Source organism: Carassius gibelio, chromosome A14 (assembly GCF_023724105.1).
Source record: "Carassius gibelio isolate Cgi1373 ecotype wild population from Czech Republic chromosome A14, carGib1.2-hapl.c, whole genome shotgun sequence".
Taxonomy (NCBI): domain Eukaryota; kingdom Metazoa; phylum Chordata; class Actinopteri; order Cypriniformes; family Cyprinidae; genus Carassius; species Carassius gibelio.
This window is the reverse complement of record NC_068384.1, coordinates 4,969,389-4,996,058: the sequence shown is the minus strand read 5'-3', so window position 1 is coordinate 4,996,058 and position 26,670 is coordinate 4,969,389. Positions and strand designations below refer to the sequence as shown.

Sequence of the window (26,670 nt, the reverse complement as noted above, 5' to 3'; positions counted from 1 at the left end):
AAGCAATTTGTTAAATTGAGATTTAAAATGTATTTAAACTGCGTTCATTTAAGGTCATATACAGATTTAGGCACCATAGATGATGTAGATGTGAACGAGGGCACCAATGGGAAACCCGTTGCTTCCTCTTCCGCTGTCTCTCTGTAGGATTCGAATTATGACATCGCCTCAGGAGCATTCGCTCAGACACGCGAGAGCGAGCAAGAGCCAGCGTTCATAGAAACAGCATAATCTCAAGTTAAATCTTTTTACTTGAAGGATTAACCAGAATATCAAAGAGCAGAATGCAATATCACTAAACAAGGGAACAAGGGAAACCAGATAACAGTTGTGAATTCAGCCAGAAGTGAGAATCTGCTCTCTTGTTCTATTCTCCCGCAGGCAACTTCAGGGTGAGTCTTACAAAGGATTACCCCCGTCAAATTATGCTCTTTTCTCCTCAACATTGTATGTCTCTTTAAACACAAATTGATGCATCAGATATTCATGGATGGGTGGAAATCTGTGACAGAAAAACATTGCCCTGGCCTTACATTCTCTGACAAACAACACCTAATAAACAATATTTACATGGAAATACTGTGCGTCAAGCTAAGGGGCAATGGAATAATAATAATAATAATTAAATAAATAAAAAAAACTCCTATAAAACATACTTTTCTCTTGAACTCATGTTTCTCAAATTGAATTGTCCAACAGGCTATATATATATCATGTACAGATAATTGTCTGGAATATGGAATGGAATGGAATGGAATGAAAGATGGATGTATGGATGGATGTATGGATGGATGGATGGATGGTTGGAAGGAAGGAAGGAAGGAAGGAAGGAAGGAAGGAAGGAAGGAAGGAAGGAAGGAAGGAAGGAAGGAAGGATGGATAGATAGATAGATACACAAAATAAATAGCGGAGTGGTTGATGAATTTCACATTTCACTTTTTGTTTATATTGTTCTAGTTTAAATGTACTGATATTTTATAGTTTATTACTGAACATCTGAGTTTTGGATAAGGGTAAAATAATAACATCTTTATATAAAATCCAATTAAAGTCATAAAAACAACTGATGAAGGCAGTGTAAAACTTTCAGTTTTAATACGACCTTCAAATAACAGTAAGAAAAAGTATTTTTTGTTTTATTATTATTATTTCTATTATTGTGGTTTAATTGGGGTTTCATAACAACAACAGAAAGACTGTTAAACTGGTGTGTGGTTTGTTTGAATGGAAGTGACTCATCTTCTATCAAATGGCAATGAGCTGAATTGGCTTCGGCTTTGTGTTTCATCAAGGCAATTCAGCAAAGTCTCGACTGTTGGGCACATTAGGATTGCCATCCATACTTTAAGAGAACTCATTAACTCAACACTTAATTATGTGTTTATTATGCAAGCTGTAAAGAGACCAACATGTCCAGTAATTATCGTTTTAATATTGAGTTGCCAAACAAGTGATCACAGATTTTGATGCCAGTCATTATTTTCCTTTTAATATGCTCACCACACATTGATTTCACAGAGTTTGGTGGAGATAAATTGGCTTCATTCAAGTCCGGAGTCACTGAAAGGGACGGGGTGCCTCTAGAATCAGCCGGGTCAGTGATTAAAACATGATTGTATTAATCTTGTCCTGGATCCAACAAAAGTGCATGCTGCCTCTGTTTTGTTCAAACAGCTTTGTTCAGAGCAATAGGCTTTTCCTTTAGACTGGCTTTTTTGTAAAAGAGGGTGAATTTAATCATGCTCTTTTGGTTTGGTTTGATCAGATTAGAGAAAAGACAAAAACCAGACATCTAACCATTCTAACAAATCAGCTAATATACCTTTTACATTTTTTTTAAACCAATATTACTCATCTACTGTAATCTCTTCTATGACATTGTTTTTTTTTTTTGCATTTTTGCAACATTTTACATGACAAAACTGATTTTGGAACGTCATAGTCCCAGGTGTCATTCACTTAAAAAAAAACAAAAAAAAACACTTTGTTCTTCTGCAGGAGAGATAAAGTCATGTGGAATTGGAACAAAATGAGGGTGAATAAACTATTCCGTTAAGTAGGACTTCACTGCCAGGAGCTTGTTCACCTTTGGTTTTATGCCTCTGAGGTTTGATTTGCAATACTTTCAGCTGCTTATAAATTCTCTGGCTTTGCTGGCCTCATGCTTTATTTGCCGGAGCATTGATCTCTGACTGGATTGCAGATCACAAAGCATTATCATTCCTCCATTCTTCACAATGTGGCACCAATATATTAAGGTACACTGCCACCATCAGATTGGGGTTAAAGTAAAGACATGAGTCAAAGTTTTATGTGCATATTGCTTCTCTGTAAGAGCTTAACATTAAAAGGAATATCACGTTTATCTCTAGCAGTAAACAATGATAGAAAGACAGCAGTCCACAGCAGGCAGCTTAACCTTGACAACACTAAAACTTTAAAAGTATGTTGCTGTTTAGGGGATAGTAGTTTTTTTTTTTTTTAGTTTGGACTTTTTCCAAAGCATAAAAGTGTACTTTTGGCATTGATGTTAGATACCTCATGTCAAAGTTACTTAAAATCACATGACCAGATGCTGCAAGCAAACAGTTTTTGAGTTCAAAGCATCTTGATTCAAACTGAATGCTAAATTCTGTTTTTCTACAAGTTTAATGGTGGCAACAGCTGCACATGACGACTGTTAGCATTACAAGTGCACTTGCTCGCTGGTTGATTAAGGAAATAGTTTCACTTCTGGTAACCTAATTACATTTCCATTCTGTTATGTCAAACACGAGCATTAATATAAGACTAAAAGAGCAAATGGTTGATTATAAAAGCTGCTTTGTCCAGCTTTGAAGTTGCAGAATGCACGGCTCCTTTCACAGCCAGAAATGTTTCATTATTCATGCGTTTTAATTCATTTCAGGAGGCCTAGCCAACTAACCAGTTTATATGAAGTGACAGAAAGACTGAGTCAGATTAAATGATCCTCCTCATGTGATTCGCTGCCTTCAGAACCCCTCCCCCCTCCAGATTCCCCTCCCTCCGCACTGCCTTTCCCACAGCTTCTGTGTCTGAACCAAGTCCAGCCACACGTCTTTGTTTTAACTTTCCAAGCCTCAAGTGCATGCAAATTAATTTGGCACTTGAAGTTTGAAGCATAAGATGAAGAGAAATTCCCCAAGTGCAAAATCAAATAGATAAGAGGCAGGATCCCTCACTTTGCGGGAAATGTGTGTTTTGACTTGCTCTGCCTTTCATGTCTTCTCTTTAGACTTAAGCAGTCAAGGACAGCTGGTTTTGAAGGCACTTAGTTTACAATATCCAATTGCATTTACAGGTTTACTCCATTCATATAATTGTGATTGCAGAAAAATAACCCACACAATTCCTTTCAAATAATTTCTGTTGCCCATTCATTCTTGTATTATACATAATTTACCTTTGATCAACGTTTTATATAAACCTTACAAAAAAAGTTATATCCTCCAATCATCTGACGGCTGAAAATCAATAATTAGATTCTACTTTAGTTCTAGAAACCCAGCTGGAGCTGAAGTCCTCATATTTCTAGCTTAGATGCTGTTTCAATTTTCCATCGAAGTATGGCTAATGCACAACATACGTAATACTTCTTAATTTAAAATCATATGAAAACTTGAGAAAATGACATATTATGCTTAATTATTTATCATAGTTCGGGTCTTAAGTGAATAAAATCATACGGCATGGGGAAATATTCTAAAGTAGGTTACAGTAGACTCAGTATTTCCACAATAACTTGAACTACCTTCCTAGGAATTGCTGTTCATCCATAAGCGAGTAACTGTCTCTAAATTGTCCTACATTGTGGTGAAAAGTGCAAGGGTCATCTGTTATTCTACAACACGCCATCACACAATATTGGTCAGCATCGCCAGGACACTTTAAAGTGAAAAAAAAAAGGCTGACTTTGACGCCCCAATAGGGCACAGCAAGGAGATGAATTGAGAGTAAACTTTGTGTTGAAACTCATAAATCTCACATTACAGGCCATATTCAGCTGGGAACATTCAGCATGAGCTCCAGCCCAGTGTCTTTTTTCATGAGTAGCCATCTTACTAATTACTCGACATGCCGGTTTTAGCACTGTGGTCAGGAATGAATGCTTGTCCTTGGTAAGTTAGCAAGCTGAATATGCTTTAATAATTCCCCTGCGAGTGTTATCAAGCTGTCAGACAACAGATAACAGGCTAAAAAGAAAAGAAACTGCTACAGGATGGTTGGAGTACCTGGGCATCGCCTCATCCCCGCCGTTCACCCGAGGTCCGATGTTAGCATTGCGACGAGAACTACAAAAGACTCCCCGAAGAATTCAAGCTGTGGTCGATGTGAGCAGGGGGTCAAGAAAATGTGGTATGTCTGGGTGACCTTAATCACACACACTCCGGTTTCAATTGTGGGCCTTATTTCAGGTCACTGCCTCAAAGTCAAAGGAGGGCACAGTCATTATCCCCAGCAGGAGAACCCAATCATCCACACAATCAAATGAGCTCTGTTCTCACAATGCGCTCAAGTGTTGTCCATCTCCCTGGGCTGAACACGTATTCACTGTACGTGCTAATCTATGAAGTGAATTAGCCGTAAGGAATGTGTCCTGGTCTGCTCGGTGGTGCCTCAACACAAAGCAGATTTACAACCCATCAAACAGCATCACCACTGAACCAACATCAAAACTAGTGTCTGGAAAATAGACTATATTAGCCATATTGGGCATTACGGTTTGCTATTATGGCTAGACACTCTGTCTGCTATTGACGTTATGCATGCAATAAACGTATTACATTATATAGAATAGATTAGATGTTCTTTCAGTGGTATTATTTCTTTGTGTTTCAAATGGGTAAGCGTTACAGCCAATGTAATCTCTTTAGTATTCATATGTAAAGTGTGGATCAGGCACATCTATTTATACTTGAAATATGCACAAATTGACAGCATCTAAATTATAAACCTTAAATAATCCTAAAATAAAGTTTACAAAGTAATACATTGCACATTGGGTTACATGGAATTTCAAATTCATTAGTTGAATTTATTGGATTTATAAAATAAATAAATTATAATATAAATAAATTAATGGAACATACAAAGTATATATTTAATCTATTCAATTATTTAAATGTATAATAATTTAAATGTTGCCTTGGCAAATAGCTGAAACAAAATGTGTGACATTTATTTTATTTTATTTCAGTTATCAGTCATAACGTTTATTTTATTTTGCTACTTTTTTCTTCTTCACAGTTTTAATGTTAGTTTTAGTTTCAGTTAACTATAATACAAATTATACAAATATATATTTTTAGTTGTATTATTCCTATCAACATTTAATTTATATTATATAAATATAATAATATAATGTATATAAACTTACATATTTAATTTAGAGATACATTTAAAATGCATGCACAATTGAGTATAATATATATATATATATATATATATATATATATATATATATATATATATATATATATATATATATATATATATATATATATATATATATGTATGTATATATAAAATTTAATGCTTTTTCTCTAAAAACTTAAATATATATAAAAAAGCTATTTTAGATAGTATCATTATGTTGATGTACACATTATAAGCTCTATTGTCTATCAAAACCATTCATGTACAGCACACTTTATGGACAAATACTATCCTATGGCACAGACCTGAACTAGCTCCTGTAAATACTGGGGCTGTGCTTCTGTAAACTCTTTGTAATCTTGATTTAGAGCTATCAGGCTGTAAATGAAGTTAGACAGAGCTGCCAGTCCGCAGGCACTCTCGCCTATGTTTAATTAGTACAGATTGACTCCCTCATTGGAGTGCAACACGTGCTAAAGAAAGACTGCAAGTGATGGCATGAACATCCCTCATTGATTTCAATATCACTCAGTACAACGGCTTTGTTGTGTCACCAATGTGTCTTTATACCGGAGGTCCCTGCCATGCAAACAAACACGAAACAAGCAAAGCAAACACTCTGCACTTAAAGCTTGACAGCACTTTAGTCAGACTTCAAACTATGTGTGACTGCAGCAAAATGACGATCTGCTCTGGTGAAGGCTGAGGTGAATACATTTCATCTTGTGTGATCTACCGAGCCAAAAAACATCACAAATAACTATGGTGTTGGCAGAAATCACATGCAATAATCTGTTTAACTGATCTATCAAAGGTAGACTTCACATACTCAAGCTAATGAATCAGTTATGACTCCCGTCATTTGTTTCAGAGCGTTTTAACACGTTACGCTTAATTGCATGAGCTCAGCTGTTCATTTTAAGGGACAGTGGCTCAAAGTTTTGGGGGAGGAATAACATTATCTGTCCATGTGCTTGGTTTCTGCTTATAAAGATTTATCATGCCCACCATCCATAGCACTCCGATGGCTTCGCCGCATGCAGACAGACTGCAGAACAGCCAAACCCCATTTGCATTTAAATATGGCAAGATAATAAAAAAGAAAGAAAAAAAAGCAATATGAAAGTGCATGGCTCACAAAAGAGAATACTACTGTCTTTTTATCTAGCGATCAAACAATAAAACAAAAAATACGACATTTGAAACAGCAATGACCATATGAGGTATTTATGCCTTTATGTGATCTCAAAACATCAATGAGCTTTGAAAAACAGGGGTACTTTGGTCTGGTCTTATGATTTAGTTTTTTGTTAAAGGTTTGAACTACGATCCAAGCCTGTTCAAATATTAAAATCTCAAACACTTTGAATGGAGCGCTTTTGGTGCATTTAGAGAAGTGCTTGTGCTTGGTTTGAAACAGAATTTGTTTCATTTTAGCAATGGAAACCAGTTTTAAAAAAATATTTCATAAAGAAGCGCAAGACTGCAGCCGAGGAAAGCCATTTATCTTTTAGCGGCTCTTTGTCCCATTTATTTAGAAAATGTATCACATTTTTCAAGCACCCATCATGTGTGACAAAAGCCACTACTGTTAGATGGAGTGAAGCACAGAGTACAGCAAGGTATTAAACAATGCAGTAGCTTTCAAAGTGCTTACTAGGCAAGCGGCAGGCATCTGAAGGCATGCCGGGTCTACAGGGCAGATCTCTGGGGCCGACAATCTGTACGAACAGTATGTTTCCAGCTCCTGCTCGCGTTCCCCTGAACAGCAGGCCCACTTCTCTTACATTCAACTGCCTGCAGGCAAATTTAATATAATGAATGCATAATGGCACACACACTATCCTATAATGAAATCTTGTTTTGCCTGTTTTGCAGTGGAATTCTGAGCTGACATTCCAGATCCGGATTTTGCATGAAGCAACACAAAGTTTGGATGTCATAAATGTGTGATGAACCATACAATGAATAACCAACTTAAAAATAGCAAGCTTTCTGCCCTGATATTGACATTTGTTAATAACCTGTGGCAGCAGGTTAACACTGGAAGATTGTCAATACAAGCTTGCATAATTTTGTTGCCTCCTGGATACTTAGCAGTCAGTCTGCTCTTGTTTACTGTCCTCTGAACACGTCTGGCCACCTGCTGGAGATGCATATTAAATAAAGCGCACCGGTCATTCAGTCTGGCCCCTGATCACACATTTTTGTCCAATTAAAAAGGACGGCTAATTGAATTCAATTCCATTTTGCACCATTTGACCACATTATACAATGTTGTTCTATTCTGTTAACACCCCCCCCCCCCCCCCCCCAGCACCGGTAAACCTTTAAAAGTGCATTATATGGTCTCCTGGCTACGTGACGTCCAGATGTCATCCACTCTTGTCGTTACGAGCGCTAATGAGTCTTCTGCGGACTAATTAGACAAATATGTCCCGTCTGTGCTTGCAGTCCATCCCTTGATGGTGAGGTAACTAAAAAGCAGGGATGCATAAACTAAGGTTTAGACGTAGTGGTGTTGACAGAATTTACTTCGGTAGCACTTTATTTTACAGTCTTGTTCATGTACATACTATGTACTTATTATAGTAATTACAATAACTATGTAATAACTAGGTACTAACCCTAAACCTACCCCTAAACCTAACCCTACCCCATGTAGTTACCTTGTATTACCAGAACTTTCTTAGATAAATACACTGTAAGTACACTATAAATACATGTAAGTACACGTACTGTAAAATAAAGTTCTCCATGAATCTTCTCTATAAATCTCCCAATTTTGAGTGATAAGAAGCAGCCTTGGATTAAAAATATTCAGCATATTCAAAATATTCAGACCCCAAACTTCTGAACTCTCTTGTTTGTCAGTATTACTTTTATTTCTTTCCAAATATCCGGAAAGCTATTCATAAGAGCCTATTCAGACCAGGCTTAGGGAGCGACGGCTTTCTGTTCAGCGCAAAAAACGCAAGCTGTGTTGAGGGACAGCTCTTTTGAAGGGCTATTATAAAGTCAACAAAGTCAAGTCAACAAACAGCTCGGGAAAAAAACGCTTGTCCATTGTGTGGTCAGATATTGTTCGGAGCAGGGTTCAAAAGCCTGGTCTAATTGGGTCTCACTCCAGAGACGTCTACTCCGTGTCAGCTATGTAGCGTGAACTCAGCGTCAACAGTGAAGCGGAGAGTGTCTAAGGCTCAGTGATTAGCACCCTGCCCAGTTAATTTTAGCAAGATTTGGAACAGGACTAATCAGGAATTAAGAGTCGGCATCCACCCTAAACCGCCTTCTTTACGCCGTCACAGGGGATACTTTCAGGTTGGAAAAAGGCAATTGTCTGCTGTCTCCGATTATCCCCAGGAAAGCCTATAATCTGTCTGACAGTGCTTAAGGAGTCAAGCAGCAAAATAAACAGCATTGATTATCATCCACTGTTCTTTTTCCCCTTATTTTTTGTCCTGTAGATGGATGAGCAAGTTTGGTGGCTCCAACCCCTCCTTCTTACCATCTGCTTCAGCAAATGTTAAGGCTGGGTAAATACCCCTGAGTCCTCTGTCTAAACCAGATTACCAACTATTCTAAGAAGAGGCTGGGTTCTTATCTTCCTTCAATCTCTTTTGCGAGCGCAAATCAAGAAATCTGTGCTGGATTACCTGGATTACAGTGGATCTGAACAATGTCTGTAAATCAACGCCTCCCAACCCGATCTTCTGCTTACTCACTTAGAAAAGAGCTCGTTCAAATGTCCTGCAACACACTTCCACATGACACCATTTCCTAGACACAATAAACTCTGCAGATAGAAGCAGTGCTTTCTAAGGAAAATTAACAGGGGTAGTTGACCCATAAATGTTGACAACCTCTTGTTGTTCCAAACCAATCTGACTTCATTTGAACAATATAATATAAAAAGAGAGAGCTTCCGAAGACTGTACATGCTGCACTTTTCCATTCACTGTAAGAAGCGATTTGTTTGACGTTTGTTTTACAAGGATTATTAGAGTACGAAAAGGAAAATACTATGTGTACAATGGAAGGGCGTCTGAGAGCGTTTTGTAAAACATTTAGTTTTTAAGATTGTTATACACTAAAAGAGTTTTAATAATAGAAAATAAAGAAAACAAATGTACCCTTTTGTGTTGAAAGTAAATCATAAGAGTTTTGAGTGACATTTATTTATTTATTCTTAACCTAATGTTGTTCCAAAGCTGTATTACATTCCATCTTCTGCAAAACACAAATGAAAATATTTTGAAGAATGTTGGTAACCAAACCAGAACCACTCGGTGACCTTTGACCTCCATTGACAAATTATCTCAAAATAGCTTCAATGCTTTAAAGAAAGAAAGCACGTCATACAGGTTTGGAAAGACATGGAGGTATGTAAATGATGACAATATTGATTTTGGCTGTGAACAATACGTTGCAGAGCAGTGCAAAGATGTGACACACAAACGTTACCTTGCTAGAATGACTATGCAGACAAAATGAAAAACAAGCCCTGGAAATTGAATTCTGATCCCTTGTTTTAAAAGAATGTATTTCTAAGACAGCATCCTCCAGAAGATTAGTGTATAACAACGCTCTTCAATTGAATTTCGAGCATTTAATCAGACAGCAGTGTATTCATTTTGAAGCTTTTTTTTTTTTTTTTTTTTTACATTTTCCCTTAAGAATAATAAGCCTATACAACCTGGCAATCCAAAACAAACAAGAACGACAATCATGTTTAAAAGCAATTCTTAAGTCCCCGAAAACCAACAAAAAGCTATATGGCTGCAGAGACCCATTTAGGACAATCTCTCCTGCATTTGAATGTTAGAAACAGAGTTTGTAGTCAACAAAACACGCTGTTCAGTTCTATATTCAAAGAAATGTCTGCATACACACAGAATCACAATTCGCATCCTTAATCAATAGCATTAATATCAGCCATCTCAGAGCAATTGTATGCAAATCCATGCAGGCTAAAAACAGTCAGCACTGTGTGGCTTGTGAATATTTATACCATTGTACTTTTAACCAGTGGGCACATTTTAACAAGCCACAGCGACAACCAGTGTCTTTGAGACACCGATACTTGAACACACAAATGTAGAAGTGCAGAAAGGATAGCATGATTGAATTATTCAGTTTGGCAGAGATTTGGCAGCAGTAGCACGCAGCACTGCCTTGAGAGCAAATAACAGAGACCATCTTCCTGTTTCCTACCCTGCTGTACAAAAATGCACAAATAGCACTACATAGAGATAATCAGCAAACCCTTTGGGACTTGGACACAATATTCTCAGTCTGCAGTAATTCCCTGGTGTAAATGATCATTTATAACGACGGACGACTCTCCTGTACCCTCAAACCCCGGCCCCATTCTGCCCCTCTCTGTGTGTGATGTAAAACTGAGGACACAGGATATGATCGATATGAATTATAAATACGATCTCAAGACATATGTTTTGTTGCACTTTCCTCAGCAATCTGATCCTAGTCTGTCCTCCTCGAGATACATTTTGTCATTCTAAAGTCCAGGCGATTTATTAATTCATGAGCTCTAGTATGGTGCATTACTTTCATAGTCAGCACCTGCTGGAGAGGTACTTTCACAGGAATTCAGACTCAAGTAATGCAATTCCTCACTGGTATCACTTTCATTGTGCTGTGACTGGCAGTGCAGTTTGTTTCATATCATCAAGTTTCCTTAAAATAATCAAAATTAATTGAAGCTCTTTAGTTATTTTTTAGATAGAATTGATGTATTTATGCATTTGTTCTTTCCCATCAACACTCACTGGAAACGAAGACCAAAAAACACTGTGGAAGGTCAGATGTAAAGGTAAAGTGCAAACAAATGAGACAATTAAAAAGTTACACTTTCATGATATTAAAAAAGCAACTGCATCTATTACATAAAAAAACAGTAAAATATGTTAATTAATTAATTAATTATTAATTATTAAATTATTACTATTTTAATATATTTAAAAATGTAAGTTATTCTATTATTATGTCAAAGCTGAATTTTCAGCATCATTACTCCAGTGTCACATTATTCTTCAGAAATAATTCTAATATGCTGATTTGCTGCTCAAGAAACATTTATTAGTATTATCAATTTTGTAAACATTATATTGTTTTTTTGTAACCAAGATACATTTTTATCAGGATTCTTTCTTTGATGAATACAAAAATGAAAAGAACAGCATTTGTTTGAAATAGAAATCTTTGGTACTGACCCCAAACTTTTAAACAGTATAGTGTAAATGAACGTTACCTCATTTTGTGTGTTAATGATTTTCAGTTTTTGGGTGAACTGCACCTTTAATATGTTGAAGGTTGTTCTAGGCTAATGCGGTCAATCCCTGAGGCATCTCCATTATTAAGGCCATAACTTTACAGACCCAGTTAACAAGTCTCCTTATTGACAGTTGCTTTATTAGATTATAAGCAAATGAGCAGGTGTTCCAGCTTTGTGCACATCACATGGAGCCACATAATCCACTGCATGGAGCTAGCACTTCTATTTGATTCAGTGGGAATTCTCTTTCCTCTAAATGCTGTCAAACAAATAATACATTTAAGCTCAATGCCACAAATCAAGCAGAGCCAACACAAGAATCTCTCCTCAGTTGTCACGCTCAATTTGAAGAATAACAATGGCTAAATTACATATCTTTAAGAAACATCATTTGCCAGCAGATGGAGACCAATCTGTTGGAAGATTTTTGCCCATACTTTAAATCCAAATAATAAGACTCCCTGGAATACTTGATTGCGATTGGTCGATTGTGGTTCTGCATTCAGATTTGTATAATGACCACTTAACAGTAGCCTATAATTGACATTGTACAAGGCAAAAGATTCCATACATAATGTCTTTTTTTGTTTTGTACTTTCTGTTTTTTCTTAGCTGATAAAATGTTTACATTTATGCATTTGGCAGACGCTATTATCCAAAGTGACTTACATTGCATTCATGCTACATTCAATCAGCTCATGTACTCTCTGGGAATTGAACCCATGACCTTGATGTTGCTAGCGCTGTCTAGTGTCGAAGCAGAACCCTGCTGAAGTTATCTTTTACATATCTTACATTGAATTGTTAAACATGGTTTCGTATTTATCGGTGACACTTGTGCAAGTTGAGTGAACAAAAAGAGTTTAACGAAATAGCATATGTGATTTGATGATGGTCTTATCATTCAGATCTTATGGAAGAGTGCATGCCAACATTGTCATGAATGTAGACAGAGTTTAGCACACTGAGAGTTTACATTGAGATATTAATAGCAGGCTGACATTTGCACTATCAAGAAAAAAAGATACAAGATCAACACAGTGAATGTGCACCATTTTCTCTAAACACCAAGGACATATTTCCCTCGAGGGAAATGATTAGCTCTCCAATCTTGCAATTTAAAGTAACTTTGATAAGCAATTAAATTGTTTTCCATTGCGCCACTAATTTATCCATTCTTTCATGTGAACTTCTGGAACAGCTGCTTTGAAACTAGATACATATGACCAATGGCTGGCTCTTGGGCATGCTCACAATATAAAAAGGTATATTTCTAAAGTTGCATACTTGGGCAAAAAAAAAAGAAAAAGAAAACGTGGTTTTGTAATTGTAGCCCATGTGGGCTAACATGACTTCTGTGTTTTATATAAGAACAAGTAAGTAAATAACATTAAAAAACTACAATACAGAAGCATTAACACTAGTCATCTCCATTTTTTGAGCCCCTAGTATATGAACATAAAATTGTTTGGCCAATAAATGACACATGGAAATCTACAATACAATGCAAAAGACTTTAATAAACTTCCAAAGCTCAGACATACATAAAACAGTTATATACAGCTGACTTCACATGTTGGCAAAACAATGTAGAATACAAAGATGTAAGGATGCTTCATTTATAATGAACGTGATTTAACCAACACCTTACATGAAAAGAAAAAAAGTAAGTTTGTTACTTCTTGTTTTTTCCCCTCTCATTCTTTTTCTGTGCAAATGTCCAGCATGTCTAATTGTTTCTTGCACTGTGCACAGTTTTAAGTGTGAGACATTCTGTGTTTCCTACTCCAGAGTGTTACACTTGACACCATTAAGACATTTGATACCGCCGCAAGAATAGGAGGTCAAACATTTGGGCCCAAAGACATTCCTACAAATCAGTCCATTTGCTAAAAAGGAGTAAATTACTGCTTGAACAAAAGTGCTATCCATTGAAGCAATTTATAAGTGATGTAATAGTCATTCAAGACGGAAATACCCGACTGTTAAGTTTCACAAAAGAGAGCTTTAGCTGTGGGATGCTTATTATCACGACTTTAAAGTGCTCATGTAGGGTGAGTTCTCGATTTATCGTAAATTTATTGCTGTTGACATGGAATCTGTATAGTCCACGTTGTATTCTCGTGCTCGTTGCAGCATTTTTTTACTTTTAATATACTTGTATTATATATATATATATATATAATTTTCCTATCTCCGGTTGTATGAATACATAGCATGTCAGTTTCAGAATATACAAACACCCAGATGATGTAACTAAAATCTGCCATCTCGTATGACAAGATTGCTGAAGACTTTCTATTCAAAATCAGTTAATACATCTCAGAAGTTATATTGGCTCTGGTTAAAGCCAACAGACAACATATAAAGGTCAGACCCGGTGTCCCTTTTTACTGCGTACAAGGGGATTCTTTGATTAGAAGCAGGGCCACTGTCCCATATGATTGCATCCTAGCAAAGAATTAGGGCTCTTTTCGAAACTTCCACTTCCCAAATTTGGAGGCAATCAGTGACAGAGTTAAAAAGTTCTGGTACCTCCTATGGAGGGCCATGCATTTCAATGTTAACAAACGCTGGGACAGTGTGAGGTGTGCTGTGGCAATCGGTGACAAAGAGATCTCCATCTCACTACCGTGATCTATCGGATACAAGCACAGATTGAGCAAATGAAAAAGTAAAAGCAGGTGAGCAAAGGATATGAAAAAGAAAGAAAAACAACAACCACCAGGCACATCAAAGTTTCATCGAACTTTGTTGAACGTGTCAATCAAGAAAATCAGTGAACAAAATCAATAAATAGACACACAGACGACAAGGACTGTGGCTGCTATACATAAATACATATCTATATAAACATTCTTTACAGAGGTCTTCGCCATATACATATTCAATTTGGATAAGCAGAGTGGAGGTGTCTCTTGTGCCCTATTCGGTGCAACCGGTGAATGAGGACAAAAGGGTTAAAAACAAAGCATTTCAAACCTCCTACATGTCCCAAGCAGAGTTTCGGACAGTTACATTAGTCTGGCGTTACTCTCTAGGATTCGTTTGAGGCTGGAGAATGTGTTCAGTTCATGTTTTCACCTCTTCTGTGAGTGCCTTCCTCTCCCTCCCTCCCTCTCTTTAGGTAATGGCAGCTAGAGATTGATTTTTATCCTGTGGGAGCGAGCTGTACCTGTGCCACAGAGTGTGCCATAGAGTGGTGGTTTCAGTGCCGTCTCCTGTAATATAGAGAGACAGACAGATATAGGGAAATTGTAGTTACAAATTCATCTGGCTTGCTAAGCTGCAGTATGTACTGTGTATGATGATAATGAAGGCCTCTCTCTCTGGACATATACATTCACATGCATACATAGAGAGAGGGAGAGAAACAGCATTCTTCAAGGAACAGAGCGAGAGAGGTTGATATTCTTTATATCTTTTCAGATTTACCTTGAAGAATGCTTGGAAAAGTGACTAGTCAGTGCATGCAGGTAAACCAAATTGCTTTTTGCTCCAAATGCGCCGTGACAGCCACCACACTACAGCAACACTCATTCATTTAATGACTACAGGAAGCTCTTGTGACTACAACCAATTTCCTTTTAAGATATCTGCATGTGGTACAACACTATAATTAAGTTTTTCTTTTATTTTTTTATTATATGATAAACTCAAGTAATAAGGTTTTATTTACTTCATTATAACTCAATCAGTTAAATCCATAATTGAAATATCTGTGAGCAGCTGTGGATGTGTTTGATCTGATGTGCATGTGCAAGAGGAAAATACCATTTCAAAGCTCTTTATATCCTAGATTCAATCTTCAGCAATGCTAAATTAACATTGAGTGACTTTTAAAAAACTGATATTATAGTAAGCCTTCCCTGATAGAAAACAACGACAGTGATGTCATCAAGGTCATGGTTTGTTTCCTAGGGAACACATATGCCAATAAAACCTATATGAATAAATTCTGGTTTATTTATATATATATATATATATATATATATATAAAAAAAAAATTCCAGCCTTAGAAATGCAAAAAACAAACAAACATGGATTTCTCAACCTTATATATATATATATATATATATATATATATATATATATATATATATATATATGTGTGTGTGTGTGTGTGTGTGTGTGTGTGTGTGTGTGTGTGTGTGTGTGTGTGTGTTGTGTGTGTGTGTTCCTTTTTATTAATCTAATTATTTGCATATTAAATATGTCTGAAAAAATAGGCCCAAAAGATAATTTAAAGCCAATATTGTGTTAGATTAAAAAAAGTATCAAGTAGACATAACAAAAAGTAGCTTTAAAAAGAAATATTTTGTTTGATTGTTTGATAGCTACAATAGCCTAACATGATTTATAGTACATAAAAAAGACTAATTTGATTAATATCTCAGTGTTATTATTATTATTATTATTATTTTCACACAGTGAAATTCAGTGATTAACAAAACAGTTTGTGTAAATGATGACAGAGCTTAATTTTTTGTATGAATTATCCCTAAATGTAAGATAATGTACAGATATTGGACGGGGTGGGTGCGTTAACTGGGTGAACATTTTCATAACTAATACACTTACACACACACACACACACACACACACACACATGCATACATATATGGCTGGACCTAAAGTAAAATTGTATTTTACTTAGAATTATCCGTGGCAGAAACAGATGGTTAAAAAAAGCATAAAAATAGGTAAGACTTGAGAATTTTAAATGAACATGCAGAATATATTACTAAAGTCCAAGATGCACAATAATTGCTGATGGGCTAAACGTTGCAGAAATTGCCTGGGGTATGACACAAATTGATTTAATCAATAGAGACAGAGAAATTCAAGAGACCTCAATCACTCCATGTTCTAAAAAATGTGTTTGGTTGTAAATCTAGACACATCTGCCCTAAACCCAGCAAGATTCAAAAATGAAGTAGAATTTGAATTATTGAAACCCGGGTGGGTGAGAGCACAAACTGTGGACTCAAGGACATCCTCTCCCATATTTCATGATGTTTTGAAATGCTGAATGTACTAAGAAGCCTGATGCAAATAAAATGTGTTTGACTGTGAGGCCCCATAAGCCTGTGAGGGTATATACATAACAATCTAAATGGAGACCGGTTTGCAAGTAACATGAGGTTAGAATAGCAAAGCTGCTGACCTCAAATGCACCCCTGCTCCGAATAAAGAGGCCTTATGGCATTTGGTTTGACTAGAGTTCTTGCATATTCATGGCCCTGCCAGGGATCAGTCAAGTACGGTGGAATTTACTTGATCTGTCACACCTAAAGTGTGTATTCAGACAGAAGCACACCCCCACCACCGGAGGGACTGACCTCTAAAATCACTGTCTGAGAACAGAGAGACGAAAGATAAAAGAAAGGCAAATATGAGTGGAAGGGGTGGGAAAGGGGTTCGCACTGGTGCTCTGAATGGAAAATGGGCCTCTGATGGTATTATGATCTATATGGCCCATAAATATGTTGTATTTTGAGCTTTTCTTTGATGCTGACATCATCCCCAGCCCTGCTAAGCATCCCATTGACCTTCATCAGTGAATGTTTCCTGGGAGAAATGCATCCTTTAATGGTCCCTACAAATGTTCTTGCACCAATTCATCATGGCCAATTCAGACATGATGTTTCTCAGACATCGAGATGGGGTCACTAAAGTTAAATAATGCTGACATTTGTGTCACTGCTTTATAGCAAACATGAGACACTAGAGATTTTTCACCAAATATTAGGTCCAGACATGGTCTGATATTCTAGATTAGGTTAGTAATGGCTCTATCCAGGTCGTGGTTTACAATGACTAAGTAAGAAGAAATATTAAAGACAATAGCTAATATGAAAGCAAAAATTAGCTTTACATAGATTATGGAATGGTTGGATACAAAATAAAAAGCAATTTAATTCAGAATTGCAGATGATTCAACACTAACTTTCTTTAGGATAATTCAATAGTCTTTACCTGTCAAAAATGCAGGATACCTTTGAGATGTACAGAAATAACATGACTAAGACATTCAATGTTAAACTCAACATCTTGAAAAAAGTTGAAAAGCTTTTTGTTTATTTCTGCAAAATAAATAAATAAATAAATAAAAAAGAATAAATAAAAAATCTGGTCAAAACCTGTCCTGCAGTAGGTTTAGAACTGCTGTTTCTGAACTGGTCACTCTCATTAAGAATGCACTCTTTCTTTACAATGAATAAAAATAAGTAATTAAGTAAATAAATAAAATATCAATCTATTCATATTCCATACATACCAGCTCACACACACACACATGAATTTACTGCAGTAGCTATGGTATTGACAGTACCCGGCACCACAAGTCACCATCTGAATAGGATTTAAATCACAATCATTTCAAGAATCTGATGCAAGGTTTAACAATTTTCAACAAATATTGCTGCATATTTCAAAATATACAAAAGAACAACAACTATGGCAGGGTGAATTACAAATCTAAACTGAATTATGTGTCATTCCATAATCTCACTATATAAACACACTTATGTATAATGCAGCATGGCAGAGCGTTGCTTTTAACTGCATTTTAAAATAAAGGCCTCATGGTGGAAATGGAACATCAGCTATGTGTGGGTGTCACCTTAAATTATCCTTCGCACAATGTATCTGAGTGGATATACTGTAATTTGTAAGAAATATGCAAAGGGGGATTTTCTTCAATAAGGACAAGAGCTCACAGTGGATGACATGAAATTACAGAAAAAAAAAATACATGAATGCTTTTATATATATATATATATATATATATATATATATATATATATATATATATATATATATATATATATATATAATTTTTTTTTTTTTTTAATTATTATTATTATTATTTTTTTGGAGCAGCTAGTCACTGATCATTTAGACAGTGTCCTATTTAGTGTCCTATCACAATCTTCATGCTCAGTCTTGTTTGAGTTTAGGCCCCTGGAGTCTTAAACTTAAATTCCTGACCCCAGTCCTCGGCCTTCTAACCTGCCTGAGAAAATGGCTACACTGCAGATTCAATGGCTGGTCATTAGCAACATGCAGTTGATAGGTAAAATGAATGGTGTTTCAAGCTATTAGTGAATATGCTTCTATTTAAGTCTCATGTTCCCACAGCTCCGTCTTCACCTTGATCTCTCTGACCTACAATCGCATAGCTCAGTCTTCCACTCTGCAAGAAAGACCAATTGCCGCAGCAAGGCCACCTCTCTCTCCACCCCAATTTACATTTATGTCCCTCACTTGCTGTTATGTATTAGCTATTTTGCATTTGGCACATCTCCTCTGAATCCGTAGACTAGAATATAAGTATTCAAATTAACCATCGTCTCATTAATGCCAGCAATTTTCCTCAGAGACAACTTATAATGTTTCCTTTGGACTAATTTTTGAAATTCTATTCAAAAATAATATTTCCATACTATGTTACAAGTTTCAGCTCTAATGAGTTCTATCAAGCATTTCTGTGGAAAACAATTGTTTTAGCAGTGTGCATCTGTTCAGTTGTTCTTTGGAACACAACCCTATCTCGTTTGGTTTTCTGTGAAGCATGCTTGGTTTTGGCATGTCAGTCAAGAACAAAAATAGCTGTAATCTCAAGCTAGCAATTTTTTTTTTTTTTTACACACAAAAAGTAGTTTTTCTAATAATTACTCTTTTGAATTAAACACCTGATTGGAAGACACATCCCATAATCAAAGTCGTCCAACATCTCGCTATCTGTAACAGTCTTAATATGTGCAGTGTCCCTTCAGGTGGTAAATTGTGGCATTTGTTTCTATAGTCTTCTTCAGTGAAGACGTGAAATTATATTTTTGCTCACACAACCATAAAACCAACAACCTCCCAGTTTTTAAGTTTCAGATTTTCATTTGCATCCTGACATGCATGCATCTTTGAGCCCTTGTTGAAGCTCAGCACACGCTGCTGTCACCCTCCATTCTACATCTTTCTATCAGAAGGACAGTACAAATGGGAGCTGGAGCAGCAAGTGGTTTAAGAAAGGAACTTGTGAATTACCTGTCTGGTGTGGATTTGTCCAGGTGCTTTGAAGCCCCCTTGACAGCTGCACTCTGAAACGCTGTAGGGGTCGGAGCTGCTCGAGGAACACTTGGAGAGTGTGTCACAGCCCACCACGAATGTGTTGTCCAGCGGGAGTTCCTGAATGACATGATGCTTTTTGGGAGCCACAGGGGTCTCTGGTTTGATCTGAAATGTTGGCTGAGGGGAAGCAGATTTGTAGTGCTTGGCTAAGTCAGGACTGTCGGGTTTGAAGGTAGTTGGTGTGGTAGCCCAGTTATACTTTCCCATTGTCTGCTCCTCAAGTTCAACAGGGAGGTCTAAGGTGCCATTGATGTGCTCGTGAGTAGGGTCATCGGTCTTGGCTTCATCAATGGTTACGAAATTCAGCAGCAAACTTTTTGGTGACCTCTTCTTCTTCTTCTTTTTCTTTTTAATCTGCCGACCCTCCTGGTTGGGTGATACCCACTCGCCACTCTGTTTACTCTTCTGGACAACTTTGTGTCTAGGTGTCTGTCGACAGCGTACCAAAGCAGTCACAAAGATCACCAAGATAACGGTCATAGTTCCAGCTATTATGGCAATAACAACAATTACGTAGCCATTGGTCTGAGGTGTCACGTTGTTGTCCCCAATGTTCCGCTCCAAAGGAGTCTCCAAACTCTTGCGAAGTTGCTCCTGGATGAATGTTGAATTGGAGACAGTATCATTGACAAACAAATGGACAAGGGCGATTGCATGTAAGGACTCAGGCTGTCCCAAGTCTTTTACCTTTACCACCAGCCTGTGGAGACCTTGATCTGAAGCTATAATCTTCTCCTGCAGAGTAATGTTGCCTGTCATTTTGTCAATGGCAAACAATCCTCTCGGTGACCCTCCAATAATACTGTACTGCAACTCAGCATTCATCCCAGTGTCATTGTCAATGGCAAATACTCTGGTCACCACTGATCCAGGGCTGGTGGTTGAAGGTACTAGATCATAGGAGTAGTTTGAGGAGGGAATGACAAACACTGGTCGATTGTCATTCACATCAACAACATTTATGGTGACCTTGGCATAGGAGGTTGTTTGCATCTGACCTGCGTCCACAGCCTTGACAACAAACGTGTAGGAACTTTGTTGCTCCCTGTCAAAGGTAATGTTTGGTTTGATCACCCCGGTTTTGGGGTCGATGATGAAATTGTCCTTCCCATTTATGATCGAGAGAGTGACGACTGCATTGTCGCCAGCATCTGCATCAGTGACAGTGATCAAACCCACTGTCCCATACAAAGGCAGGTTCTCAGGCACATAGAAATTGTACTCGGGATGGGTAAAGGCTGGACTGTTGTCGTTTTGGTCTTGGACTATTAGCTTCACTGTGACATTGCTTTGGAGAGGGGTAGAACCATTATCCCTGGCAATGACTGTGAATGAATACGTCTCCTGCTTCTCCCTATCCAGCCTTTTGACGACAGAAAGGATTCCAGATCGGGGATTTATGTTAAATCCATCAGGAGCATCTGGGCCAAGACTGTAAATAATAAGGGCATTAGAACCACTATCTGCATCTGTTGCACTGATTTTTATCAACTGTGTGCCCGGGTCATTGTTTTCCGGAATGGACAGCTGGATTTCAGGCTGAGGGAAAACTGGGACATTGTCATTCTCATCCTTTATTTTAATCAGAACCATTGCCGAAGTGTTCAAAGAAGGTTTCCCAGAGTCAGATGCAACTATCCTAATTGCATACTCTCGAGTGGTCTCATAATCTAAAGGAGCAGCAGTTTCAAGCAAAAACTGGTCATTGAAGACTGGCTTCAGTCTAAAAGGTACATCGTGATCAGTGTAACAAGTCACTTTACCATTTAGATCTGAATCTCTGTCCATCACGGTAATTAGAGCTATTTTTGTGTTAAGGGGGGCATTTTCAGACAACAGCACAGTGCCATTTACAAGATTCATTATATAACGGGTATCTATAGAGGGGACGTTGTCATTAGTGTCTGTTACATTGACAATCACTGTAGCCCTTGAAGGGGTAGAGCTACCGTCACTGGCCAGCACTATAAGCTTGTGCACCGGGTTGAATTCCCTGTCCAATGGCTGCTTGATGGTAATCAGTCCAGTTGTGCTGTCAATAGCAAAATGTTGTTTGGTGGAAGGGGATATTTGGTTGCTGAAGGAGAAGTGAATCTGAGCATTGGATCCCAGATCAGCATCTGTGGCATGAAGGTGAGTGACAGATGTTCCCATTGGGGCATTCTCAGGAACGTTTACCTCCACCTCGCTGTCCTTGAACACTGGCCGATTGTCATTCACATCTGAGACGGTGACCTGCAGAATAGCTGTGCTGGACTTTGGAGGGGTGCCACCATCCTCTACTTTAATTTTCATCACAAAGGTGTCCTTCATCTCCCGATCGAGGCTCTGTTGGACTATGAGTTGGGGCCATTTGTCTCCTTCAGGCGTCTCAATGATGTCCAGGCCAAATTCACTCACACTCTGGAAAATAAAATAATAGCAGTTGTGTAAAGTCTTTGCAGTATATTTGACTAAGAACAGTACATCTTTAAAATGTTTAGCTAAAAGTCAGTAAGAGAACACCCCCACTTGATGTTTATACTTGAACTTAAAATACCATGATGCATTTTTCATTCTGTTTCAGTTGTCATTAATATTATTGTAATTATTGTGTCTATTACTAGTTTTTCTACTTTTAGTGTATGTTGAAGTGTATGCTATGATAATCTCTCAGACAGAACAGAAGTAAAATAAAAAACACAAATACTAATGTGTTTGAGCCAGTAATTTATATTGGCTTTCAACAAATGTTGGCTTTAGCTCCAGCATTAAACCTTGGGGTTAAAGTTCTTTATTCCTATGAGAAAATGTGCAAGGTCTTCAAAATATTTACTTGACAAGCCCATCCGGGGGGTTATGATCCTATAAAGCAAACACTGGATCTCCACCTAGTAAACTGTTTCATCGAGCACCTGGAAACTAAAATATATGCCATAAACAATGCATAGAGCACGGTTTCTGCCCCCAAAGTAAATAGGTCTAAGATGTGGTAAACAATGAAAAATTGTTTGCTGGATAGGAAATTGCCTTGTGTCATTCCATATTTACTTGGATAAGCATTAATCATTGCTAATATTCCTGTCTGTAAATATTACAGTAAGCCTTTGCTAGACTCTGATGAACTACGTTTTTTCTTCCCTGGCCTTAGCTGACTCTTAAAAACTAAAAACTATTTGCCAGTCTGACAGAAAATTGCAGATTTAACATTCAAAAACAACATTTTCTACAAACAATTACAAGTAACAAAGCCACACGGCATCTCAAATTCTGAAACAGTGAGCTAGCCCTATCCTCTTGTGTATTCTGCTTCCCTGCACACAACTTACTGTTTTATACAACTAGCAAAGCTTTGGATTTAGTATATGTATATGGAAGACAGCTTGTGCAGTTTCAAGTTCATATGTGAAGAAAGAAGCTGAAAAAGGAGTCAAAGAGATAAGCTTCAATTTGAAACATACTGCAAGACCACCACAGATTAAAGAAAAGTGAAAAATCTGAACATTAAAAAAAGCTTCTCTCCCAGCAAGGAGCTAATTCTAGGCAACAGCAGAGCCTGAGAAAAATGAAAACAAATGCATTTGTAATCCCCAAGAGAAACCAGCTTCTACTGTTTAAAATAATTGCCTTCCTACCTAACTATCCCTAATATTTATTATTACAGATCAGGCTGCATAGTAAGGCAAAACATCACACATATTCTATATTTCCACGATTGGCAAACGAGGGAGACAGGGGAACAGTGCCTGAATGAGAGTCAAGCACATTTGTGAAACAAAGAGGCTCTTTGAAGCTCTTTCAGTCAAAAACATTTCATGCTAGAACAAGAAAAGGCAACTTCCTTAAGAGATAAGCTTCCTGCCGCACATAAAGCTAAGAAAGATTACTCTGTCTAGGCACATATTTCAAATTACGATACATATATGCATTTCTCATGCCATGGTTAATCTTGAATCATTTAGTCTGGCACTAACAACCCATCTTTTATTGGCACACTGCATGCAGCCACAAATGAACTACAATGGAAAATGACAATTTATATTTTGCATTGACAAAGTAAGCTCTGTACATGCTAAAATCATGTAAGCTCCCCCTTTGGTGGTTCTTGGCACACTTTTGTGACCATCTGTGGTCTACTGTCAGCACTTCCAACACATGCAAAACACACATCAAAATACATCCAAGAACATAATTAGCATTAAAATGGAAAGGTTATAAAAAGGAACCATTTGGATGCCTACATATATTAGCACATGCAAAACTTTTTCTTCTTTAAAAAAAGTCAAATGTGACTGACGTGAAGATGTTTATGTAAGAATCAACACCAAAGTCTGGGAGAGGCGGATCTGTTTAGTGCACTTGTGGTTATGGTAAAGATGGGTTACAGTTTGTCAGTTACAAATGCATGCCTGGTGACCATACAGCTTTTTTTTTCACTAGTTATCTTTGATTGTTTCATATTTATACAGGGAGCTAAAACATGGATTAGTTAATGAGTCTGGGTTTAAAATGCCCAGCATTGAGGAGATTTGCCATTGACAATCATAATTTTTCAAGCCATGCCCATAGAAAATGAGGCTGGGGAATTCTGATTATCTTCAGACAGACTCAGATAGAGTAAAAAAGAACATGACTCACAGTCCAAGGGGAAGTGACAAATGCCTGAAATTAATACAGGTAATGCATAAGAATCTACATATTCATAGCAACTGACCCATAGAGCATTATAAGAGACACAGGGGATGAATCTCTTTTGTTCAAGTCGAGACTGACAGAGGATAACACTGGGTGTGAGACGAAGCCAAAAAACTTGCTTAAACTGAACCCAATTGCCTGGTGCAATCAAGAAATATATGCAAAAGCGAATGTCAGTTATAAATAACCCAAAGAGAGGGGTATCTTTACAGTAGAATAGTAGGAATCAGTAGGCTTCATTTTGCATAGTTCAACCCCAGATTTTCTCTCAGCTTTGCAGACTGGCTGAAATATCTGCTGCACGAATCAATGAGATGACCTTCTACAGCAACGATTAGGAATGAACTCAGTATCAACAACAGAGAAACTGAATATTTTAGATCCTTGCACTATTATATTGTGTTAGAATACAATATAAAGTAGTAAATGCATATAATACAATGACATAAATATTTAATTTACACTAAACAGTCTGAACATTTTGTCACCTTTTTTGATTCACTATGAATTAATCAGCCATTTGCCGGAAACCAAAACACAAGCATTGACTCCTTGGTGAAACTTTGGCTGAAGAATCAACCAGAAATTAGGCACAAATGAAACATGTAACCAACTGACTGAGGTAGTAATGTGATTAGAATCAGCTAATATATCCCCAGTGTCCACCATTGTCCAGAACAGTAGCAGAAATCAGTTTACCTTATCCACTCATCCTTAATTTTAATGCTCTTTTACTCAGACTGATTCTCAAGAGAGAAAAATGTATTAATGAGCATCTATACTCTCAAAAGCTAATTGTTAAAATTAATAGTATCTATTTTCTATACTGTAAACGTTTCCTGGGAAACAAACCTTTTGTGAGAAGTGTCAGAACCCTTCAGCTCAACTTCAGGCAGAACAATTTCTTTGTTCAAAGAGGATGATATTTTCTCAAGAATCAATCGCAAGCCTTTGTGGTGGAATATTCATGGGAACTCTTTATTACATGTTACTTGTCAACCCTTGATCATTAATGCATCATTCGACTGGCTCTTCTCATTGTCTTGAACAGAAATAACTGGAAGAGTGAGAAGTTCGATCTTAAAAAATAAAATAAAATCACACTTTTAATAAATTATTTAAGCCGAGCAAGTTTTTCTTCCAAGCTTCAAATCGGAATCAGACGCAGATGAAAACCAAAATACTCATGAATTATTGAAATTAAATGATAACAACTTTAAGGCTGACCTTGACTCCCCAAATAAGCAATCCAATGGAGACTTTGCTGAAATGAAAGTCCTTTGAAGGATCTAAAATATGGCGCAGATCTAAAATAACAGTGCCAGTGGTCCCAGATGATTAAAAACACACAAATGGCTTCAAAAGGAGAGAAACGACTTTCTTAATGTGAGGTTAGAGTGCTTAAATGGCAGGGGAAAATAACAATGAGCTGGGTGGAACCCACAACAGAAAAGTCAATATCCTCATCCCATGAGCCTGATCTGATCCACATGTCTCCAGATAGTAGTTGAAAAGAGGTTCTCTTTGAGTGATAAAATCTCTTCTATTGGAAAGCACTCCTCAAGCCATGCATGTTACTTTCTGTATGGTGACATGGCAACACTAAAGCTGATGGAACAATTAATATGGCACCGCAATTAAAACCGGGGTAGGCAATAACGGCCTTCTGTGTAATAAGTGAGGGCTTCCTCCTTGGGGACATGACTGGAATGAGTAAAGAGCAGAAGAGGGATTGCTATCAGAGCTCTTTCAAAGCTACGCGTGCAGCAGCTGTGGCCCACAATGCTAATCTTGCAGCTCCATGCTGACGGTGAGCCGGTCTAACCATTACTGTGTGGGAGCTTCAGAGATACGTACTCTCATAGGACCATGCAAACGCAGTCCAAGAGGTGGATTCACGGCCAGATGCTGCTCGTGGGATGCTTTCAACAACCTCAGAGGATGAAACATATCCTCCCTTTCCATTTCTGTTTACTTAGATCTACCCTCACCAAACTCTGTACATGATTCATAAAAGGAAACACTACACTTACAGACAAAGAACAGATGAAATCATCTGAAAGGCAATAGAGCTTTTACATATTTATTGTAATTTTGTGAGGCAATGCACTGGTCATTTTCCAAGCACAGGCAACCGAGAGAGCCGCAGCAGTCTTGGCAGAGAGGGAGAGAA

General features: G+C 37.4%; 1 protein-coding gene across 3 annotated transcripts in view; it reads right to left on the bottom strand.

Annotated features, from left to right (window-relative positions):
* Nucleotides 1-26,670, bottom strand: part of LOC128026944 (protocadherin-11 X-linked-like) — a 151,364-nt gene that overhangs the window by 115,771 nt on the left and 8,923 nt on the right. For 2 of the 3 annotated variants that reach the window (XM_052614235.1, XM_052614234.1), the window contains exon 3: nt 19,740-22,226. In XM_052614235.1, the coding sequence (XP_052470195.1) occupies nt 19,740-22,226 (2,487 nt within the window). Of the gene's footprint in view, nt 1-13,193; nt 14,915-19,739; nt 22,227-26,670 lie in introns of those variants that run through there. The other variant, XM_052614236.1, reaches the window with a different exon arrangement.